Source organism: Xiphias gladius, chromosome 15 (genome assembly GCF_016859285.1).
Source record: "Xiphias gladius isolate SHS-SW01 ecotype Sanya breed wild chromosome 15, ASM1685928v1, whole genome shotgun sequence".
Lineage (NCBI taxonomy): Eukaryota > Metazoa > Chordata > Actinopteri > Istiophoriformes > Xiphiidae > Xiphias > Xiphias gladius.
The window spans coordinates 23,563,409-23,571,916 of NC_053414.1; the positions used below are offsets into that span (position 1 = coordinate 23,563,409).

Genomic DNA, 8,508 nt, shown 5'->3' on the forward strand with positions numbered 1-8,508 from the left:
TTTGTAAATGGTACAAATACATTGTGTTCATCAGACAGGGCTTTTTCACACAGCAGACAAATTGACTTGTCAAATTTACTAAAACCACTAACAATGGCTTCTATTCAAGTGTCCTGGTAAGCAATGCCAGTGTGACAGTGAGCTGGCATGTACGATTACAGGCCCCTGAAATTGAAGTAGTTAAATGGAAACCATCACGTCCCCCCTCAGCATCATTTCAGAGGACTGTAAACTGCACTGTTAAATCATACTTGTAAAAAAAAACAACACATAATTTCCATGCATTACGAGATAAACCTCATAAGAGTGATCATAAAGGTATACAAATAAATTTATTTATCGCGTTTCAAACTCACACATACATGCAACTTACATAATTTTTATTGTGCAAACAGATTACAGTGGTAACCCCAAGCTTTGATGTTATTATGGCTGGCACATTTATTGTTTTATCTCAGTGCTAATGGCATTTACATTGAAAATTCTCAATATTATAAGATAATTTATAGCCAGACATTTTCAGCTGATTTTCTTGTTTGATTCACATTATTACACATGTATAAAAAATGTTTTTTAATTTAAAAAAAAACTCCTTGTAATTATAATTATGTCGGCCTGTTTCCCTTTTTTCTTGCCATTTCCACCTCTTGTATTCATCCGTTTCCCTCCCTTCAAGGAAGCCAAGCACAGTAGAGGAAAACACTGTGTAGCCCTATGATGTGTTTTTGTCACTGATAGAGATCTTCATCGCCTTCCTCTCTGTACAGATTTGGCCTCCCTGACCCAGAGCCTGACCCCTGACCTCCAGACTGGGTACCAGTAGCAGAAGGGAACCTAGGTGGGGAAAAAAGGAATGTGCTGGAGTACAACTACAAAAAAGTCAACTTGTCCATTTCTACATTTTCTACTACACTTTTATATGTATATTTATGTGTGAGTGTGTGTGTGCGTGTGTTTGTGTGTACCTGAAGTTTCCAAAACCTCGGCTCTGCTGCAGAGTTTGAGCAAACATCTCATATTTGCGGATGTCATTGTCACTGACAGAGCGACGGGCAAATCGCATTGCCTCTTCAAAGTGGTCCTTTCTGATCTCAGGGACTGGATCAAAGTCCTCATCCTGCACGCAGAGAGAAATTCTATGAGGACTACATGTGGAAATAATAAACTGTTTGTGTGTGTGTGTGTGTGTGTTCCCAGTCCAAAGGCTGAATGTTACAACACACACAGCCGCCCTTTACGGAACTTTTTATCTTCCACAGTCTCATTCTGTACCAAGCACACAGAGCCTGGTACTGCTTAGAGGAGTGGAGCGTGTGTGTGTGTGTGTGTGTGTGTGTGTGTGTGTGTGTGTGTGTGTGTGTGTGTGCGCGAGAGAAAGTCAGAGAGATACAATCAGCAATCCCTTGTTTAATACAGTGTAATCTGGTGTAAATAAGCAGCAGTAGTAGCCCAACAATCTGACCATGGGGATGCCTGGTCTGCTCTGCCTCTGACGCTCAGCTTTGATCTCGGCTTCGATGGCCTCACGGATGGCCAGCTTACAAGCCCGCTGGCAGATCTCTGTCAGGTCAGCTCCAGAGAAACCCTCAGTGATGTTGGACAGGTACTCCAAATCCACGTCCTACAGGAGGGAGAGAAAAGAGGAGCAAAAGGAAAAGAGAGATACAGAAACTAAGGTTTTGTGAAAATACTAAATCTGGTGATATTCTTTGTGTATGTGTGTGTTCCCCAGTTCAAAAAAACAGAGTTACCACTATTATAAAATAAGAATCTATTTACCCATGCACTGCAAAGTTCTGTTCTCAGGGGACTGGGGTTATCATGGTAACCAAATGCTTTGCAGGTTAAGTATTTCCTTAAAGTAAGACTTAATGTTTTTACTCTGCTACATTTATCTGACAGCTGAAGTTACTATTTCTACTATTACTGCACTACTGTACGAAGAAAATTGTCTTTGGATGTGTGTGTAACTAACTCGTGCGACAGGAGACTTGCGTAGGTTGGCGTTTAGGATGGCGGTGCGAGATGGTTTGTCAGGAAGCGGGATGTAGATGAGCTGGTCCAAACGGCCTGGCCGCAGGATGGCTGGGTCTATGATGTCAGGCCTGGTGTGACGAGAGGAGTGAAGAAAATGAGAAATAAGTGAGTTGTTAAAAATGCGGACATTAAAAAGAAATTACTAAATAAAATATTCCGATATGTGCACCTGTTCGTGGCACCAATGATGAAAACATTCTTTTTGTCGGACATGCCGTCCATCTCTGTGAGTATCTGGTTGATGACTCTGTCGGCCGCACCACCTGCGTCCCCAGCACCGCCTCCTCTGGATTTGGCAATGGAGTCTAACTCATCGAAAAACAAGATGCAGGGGGCTGCCTGTCTGGCCTGTGGGCAGAGAAGAGGCCAGAAGGTCAGAGAGGTTTCAGTGTGAAACACAGGGGACTCAGAGTTGGTCAAATGCACCGATCTGCATGGAGCTTCGACTCAAGATCCCAAGTGTCTTTCTTCCCATTATCATTATTTTTTTCCCTGCTTAACCTGCTCTCACCTTATCGAAGACGTCTCTGACATTGGCCTCTGATTCTCCAAACCACATGGTGAGCATCTCAGGTCCTTTAATGGAGACAAAGTTTGCCTGGCACTCGTTGGCAATGGCTTTAGCCAGAAGGGTTTTCCCACAGCCCGGAGGGCCGTAGAACAACACTCCACGAGACGGGGTCATCCCAAACTTCAGGAACTTGTCCGGATACTCGACGGGGTACTGAGGAGAGCAAGGTGAAGAATGATGGCTTGTTGATGGGACTTATGTTTGTAGGTATGTGCGGTGCTTGCTGCTATGAGTGCCTGCGTGTTTCTTCCACCTGAACGAGCTCTTGCAGCTCCCTCTTGACCTCGTCCAGTCCTCCGATGTCCTCCCAGCTGACCTGCGGCACCTCTGCAACAGTCTCTCTCAGAGCCGATGGGTTGCTCTGACTCAGCGCCCACTGATGGAGGGACGTGACGGTGTGAGGGAAAGGAGGTGCATCTCTCTTCATTTATTCGTTCATTAACAAGCATTCATGTCTTGCTTTTATTGTGTGGTTACACATAACAAGCTGTACATTTGTTCTTCTAGGGAATTTCTGCAAGCGCACAGGATCCGCAAGAGCCAAAGTATGTGTGTGTGTGTGTTTGTGTACTTCAAAGTCATCCATGGTGACAGCCAGTGAGTTGAGCAGGTCAGCGTCAATGGATTCGTCCTCCAGGTCTATGAGGGTCATCTTCTTGCGGATGGCTTGCAGAGCAGCTTCTGAGCACAGAGCAGCCAGGTCGGCGCCTACATGGCCATGGGTCTCTGTGGAAATCTGAAATATGTTAAATACTGAGTGTAGCATCTTAATTTACAGCTCCTTCTTTTTCAACCATACCACAGAAATTACACATTGACAACATCAGATCGCAGTGATGTTGAGGGAACTGTGGTGTTACACAAAGTAATGGTCAACTGAATCTGTCACTGCAAGACGTTTACTTGAAATTGAATTATTTATTGGTCAGATTGTCATATTTATGCTAAAAATAAGCCGCAATCCCCATCTTGCCATTTCACATTACAGTTTTATATTCTTTAATTTACAATGCATAATGCCTGCTGTCTAATAATGTAAAAGTTCCAGAAACCCGGTGAATTTTGTTGTAAATGTAGTTCTCTTAAATTAAGAGTACCTGAGGGTATCTCCTGCAAAATAAAGAATTTTACTTAAATTTACTTCACAAGAGGAATTAAATTTTTCACTTGCAGCATCTTTATCACAGTGACAAATCTACAGACTCATAAAAAAATAAAAAATATTCTCACATGGGTTCAAAGGAAAAATTGTCATTAAAGGAGAACCTGATGCCAAATGTTCATCCCGTAACGTGAGGACAGTTTAAAATCTAAAGATATTCAGTTTACTCTCACCTATGACCAAGAAAAGCAGGAAGTCCTCAGAATTCAAAAGCTCCAACAGTTGGCATGTTTGGCACTTTCCATTGAAAATGTGACTCAAAAAGTTAATTGATTATTAAAATAGTCATTATTTGTCAATCAACTAATTGTTTCAGCTTTAATTTCCATCTAAGCTAATCAGTGTGTTTTTTTGCGTGTTGGCCGGGGCTTCTGCACTTTCTCACCCTCTCCAGGTCGACGTCGTCAGCCAGTTTCATGTTCTTGGTGTGGATCTGCAGGATCTCCAGTCTGCCAGTCGAGTCTGGGATTCCAATGTCAATTTCCCGGTCGAACCTGCCTGGAGAGAGAGAGAGATCACCTTATTTGTGAATGTGTCGTTCGCTGTGTATGTGTGTGTAGCTGTGTCTATCCTGACCAAAGCGTCTCAGAGCAGGGTCCACGCTGTTGGGTCGGTTTGTTGCTGCCATGACAACCACATGAGCTCTTTGCTTTAGGCCGTCCATCAGGGTCAGGAGCTGGGAAACTATACGCCTCTCCACTTCGCCGTGGGTCTTCACAAACACAAACACACACACACACACACACACACACACACACACACACACACACACACACACACACACACACACACACACACACACACACACACACATTTTTAACATTTTCTTTTTTCCTTTAAATGCCTGCTTTCAGAGAAGTGAAACAAGCATAACAAGCACTTGATTGTACAGATGTGACACAGTTTCTGCAAATTAACGGATCTGATGCAGCAGAAAAAGGCCTCTTAACTTGTTCCCTGTTGTTTACCTTCTCTCTCTTGGGAGCGATTGCATCCAGCTCATCAATAAAGATGATGGCTGGAGCGTTTTTCTCTGCCTCCTCAAAGGCCTTTCTTAGGTTGCTCTCTGACTCTCCCGCCAGCTTACTCATGATCTCAGGACCTTGTCACAGAAAAATGCACAGCATGTAAGACACATTTTCTCCTACACAGAGCCATGAATAGGAAAAACAATGAGTAAATGAGAGTTTCCAATCAGATTTTAGTAACTCTGTGCACTTTTTAAAAAAAATGTCACTCTGCAAGATCAGGATCGGCTCATTTCTCTATCTTTTCCTTTGTGCAAACGGTCTCACTGTGTCACTGTGAAGAGAGCCTCACCATTGATGAGGAAGAAGAAGGCGCCAGTTTCATTGGCTACAGCTCGGGCCACCAGGGTCTTCCCTGTGCCTGCAGGGCCGTACAGCAGGATACCTCTGGGGGGCTGACAGAGGGGAGGGACAAACACACTGAGTCTTGAAAAGAGAAATATTGAATGTTAGAATGGAAACAAGCTGATTCATGGGTGGATGGGGTCAGGGTTTGTGTGTGTCTGTGTGTGTGTGTGTGTGTGTGTGTGTGGGGGCTTAGTGTATGACACCTTAACTCCTATAGCTTTGAAAAGACCCGGATGCCTGAGAGGAAGTTCCACCATCTCTTTGATCTGGGCCAGCTGCTTCCGACAGCCTCCGATGTCGTCGTAGCCGATGTCATTTAGGCTCTCCTCCTCGTCCTATCGCAGGGCAGAACGCAGGACTCAGAAGAGGTGGATGCTATTCTCTGTCATTAAAATGATATTTAGCATCCCTCATACTAATAAGAGTATACATGAAATCACCTCAACTGGATGACTCTGATAAAGTTTTTGCAGCCTTCTTATTGTATTGTTAAGGCCTGGTTATGCTTGAAAAAACAGTTTGCACCTTGTGTCGTCTGAGCACAGTTAAGGGCAAAAGTGTTCTTAGTTGTTCTGAACAGTCACACGCAGAGTGAAAAGCCGGCGATAGAGAAAAATCATCGTTAAAAAAGGGAATAACAGTGCTAATTTTTTCTTTAACACTCTTGCGTTGATGGCATTTTCGTAGCGTTGCATTTGTTTGTAAACAGAAAAACTGACCAATGTTACCGATAGCTGGAAATTCAAGTGAAAAAATGTGGTTGATGTCTGATGATGAAATGAATTAAACAGCAGTTTGGACAACAAACAACAAACAAACACATCCTTGGAAAAAGCTACTTTTTCCGAGACAAATTGATGGCATTGTTTCCTTACTGCAGCCTGACTGGTGCCATACTTCATTTTCTGCTAGTATTACACAACTGTAATAGTATTGTTTTATATTTCTTGCATCGATGCTTCAACGAAGATGGTATGGAGGTGAAAGGGAGTTATTCCTGGTCCTTCCATAAAGTGGGCGCTAAATGTTAATGCACACTGACACTGCACAAACCAGAGGCTCATGAATCTCTCACAGACCTCTCTTTTGATTGGATCTCCCTCACAGTATATGACGGTATCTGGGGCAACGATGCAGTGAGGGCTGGGGTCTGTGTCCACCACCTTGAACTCCACCGCCCGCATGCTGCCCCTCACCAGGAAGATGTCACCTGACGGCAGAGATGAAAAGTAGCCACATGGAGGAGCATTTGAATGGGTTGCTGTAAGGATTTGGTTGTCATGTCACGAACAGAGGACCAATCAGCGGCAGGGGTGTTGTGGTACCTTTGTGTACGGGCCGGTAAGCCTCCAGGAAGTACGGTTTGAGGAAAACCTCAAAGAGGCTCCCAGTCAGGCCCTCAATGGTATCATCTATAGGGAGAACATGGATCTTTTTTCCATACTTGATATCAGGGCAGGCATGGATACTGTCATAACACACACACACACACACACACACACACACACACACACACACACACACACACACACACACACACACACACACACACACACACACACACAAATCAGCAGGTACCCATGGATTATTCCTGATCAATTTCACTTAGTGTTCTCAAACCCCACATCTAAATCAAGTGCGAGAGCTACCTGATGACATCGCCAAGCCGGACGCGCAGGTTGCTGCGCGTCACACGATTCATCCGGATCCGCTCATCTCCACAGGTGTCATCCGTCAGGACGATGCACACCGTCTGACGTTGTTTCCGCCCTCTCAACACCACTGTGTCCCCCCTGAAGAGCTGCAGCTCCTCCGTCTTATTCTGGTGGAAACACACACACACACACACACACACAAGTCTAAGAACAAATAAATACATGCCTTTAGTGTATATTTGCACTTCACACACACCTGTGACAGGCTGACAATGCTGCTGTCCTCACTGAGAACTTCATCCACAATGAGCCTGTTTGGTCTCTGTTTCTGCTTCAGGATGGCAGTGGAGAAATCTTCTCCCTTTGAGCTTCCAAACAAGAGACACATTATGACTGTCTCACATGCAAGCTCTGCACTAGTAGCTCTAATTTCCTCATGTGACACTGATCTGTATTTAGACTCTCTTTGGCTGTGTACATAGCAACTATATGAGCCTGTAGATATGTGAACATTTCTTATGAATTAATTATCGGTTTGGAGTTTAATGTAAAAATAAAAAAAAAGTTTCAAATCTCTAAAAATAATCTAATAATTGCACACGCAGCTCATCAGTAACACCAGTCTCACGACACCAACGGGTACTGGATAACATATGTTAATACTCTGTCCATAAACTTTAGCATGTTCAAATATGCATGAGTCCACATACACACATTAACCTATACACCCACGCACACATGCAGTACATATGCAGCTGATTCACTCACTCTGCTCCTCCTGAGCCTGGCATGACCGCTGTCCTTTGTCTCGACAGATTTCAGACTCAAGCTTCACACTCAAGCTTCACTCCCTCACTGCCTACTTCAGTTGTTTACTGTGGTATTTTCAGGAGCTGATCTAGTATGGTCTGATTCCTGCTCTGATCAGTGCCAAAGGTTTCAGGTTCAGCCTGATCTGATCTTCTGCCCTGTTGTGGTTTTGGTCTTCCCGTTGCCCAGGCGTTCCTAGCAGAGAGTCTCAGTTTTGTTTTCCTTTGTTGCCTTGAACCTCCATGTTTTTTCTGTTTACCACTGGAGATATTAATATGCTTCCCTGTCTTATTTGTAACCCCGTCATGTGCACGTACACACTTTCATGCTCACACACACACACACACACACACACACACACACACACACACACACACACACACACACACACACACATGGATTCAAAGCACTTACCTTAGAGAGCGTCCCAGGACAGATATAGCATGATATTTCCTCCTCCCTCTGCTTCTAACCAGCAAATGCAAGCACTGGTACCTGGATGGTCGTGGAGAACACTTCCCGACTTAGTATGAAATTTTTATTGGTCAAAATGAATGCTGCAAAGAGCCTGTTGTCAAAAAGAGCAGACCTATAGTCTGTCTCATTTTCTGGATAAGTCCTTGCATGGTCTTTCCTCCTTCGAGTCCTGGTCATTGTGACTGAAGGGAGCTGCTGTTGTCACCCAGCTGCTCTAAACTGTTGGTAGATTCTCTTTCTCACACACTGCATATGCACATTTATGTCTGCTACACACTGACACACACAGCCCTGAAATGAGTACAAACATACACAGGCATGGTAAACACTTTGAAAAAAATGCAAACAAAAACTGCAACAACAGAGCATTCACACATTGTGGTGTTTTAATTTAAACTTTTATTACTAAAATTGTCCTTT

The 8,508-nt window shown here is 43.9% G+C and overlaps 1 protein-coding gene across 1 annotated transcript; it reads right to left on the bottom strand.

Moving 5' to 3' along the window:
* Positions 1-354: 354 nt before the first annotated feature.
* zgc:136908 lies at positions 355-7,592 on the bottom strand. Its single transcript, XM_040146218.1, has 18 exons — positions 7,570-7,592; positions 7,058-7,169; positions 6,796-6,968; positions 6,472-6,614; positions 6,226-6,356; positions 5,350-5,481; positions 5,091-5,193; positions 4,739-4,872; positions 4,347-4,482; positions 4,156-4,268; positions 3,180-3,344; positions 2,862-2,984; positions 2,549-2,761; positions 2,207-2,385; positions 1,976-2,105; positions 1,463-1,621; positions 966-1,117; positions 355-834 (listed from the first exon to the last, which is right to left on the bottom strand). The coding sequence occupies exons 1-18, from the start codon at positions 7,590-7,592 to the stop codon at positions 729-731; spliced, it is 2,427 nt and encodes an 808-aa protein (XP_040002152.1). The 3' UTR covers positions 355-728.
* Positions 7,593-8,508: the final 916 nt, after the last annotated feature.

Bases quoted from the DNA above. Each gene is read 5' to 3' on its own strand.
- zgc:136908 (XM_040146218.1), bottom strand. From the start codon at position 7,592: ATGCCAGGCTCAGGAGGAGCAGA. The intron at 4,483-4,738 runs GTAAACAACAGG...GTGTTTGTGAAG, and splicing joins TCGCTCCCAAGAGAGAGAAG to ACCCACGGCGAAGTGGAGAG. The intron at 2,386-2,548 runs GTGAGAGCAGGT...CTCTGCCCACAG, and splicing joins TCAGAGACGTCTTCGATAAG to GCCAGACAGGCAGCCCCCTG.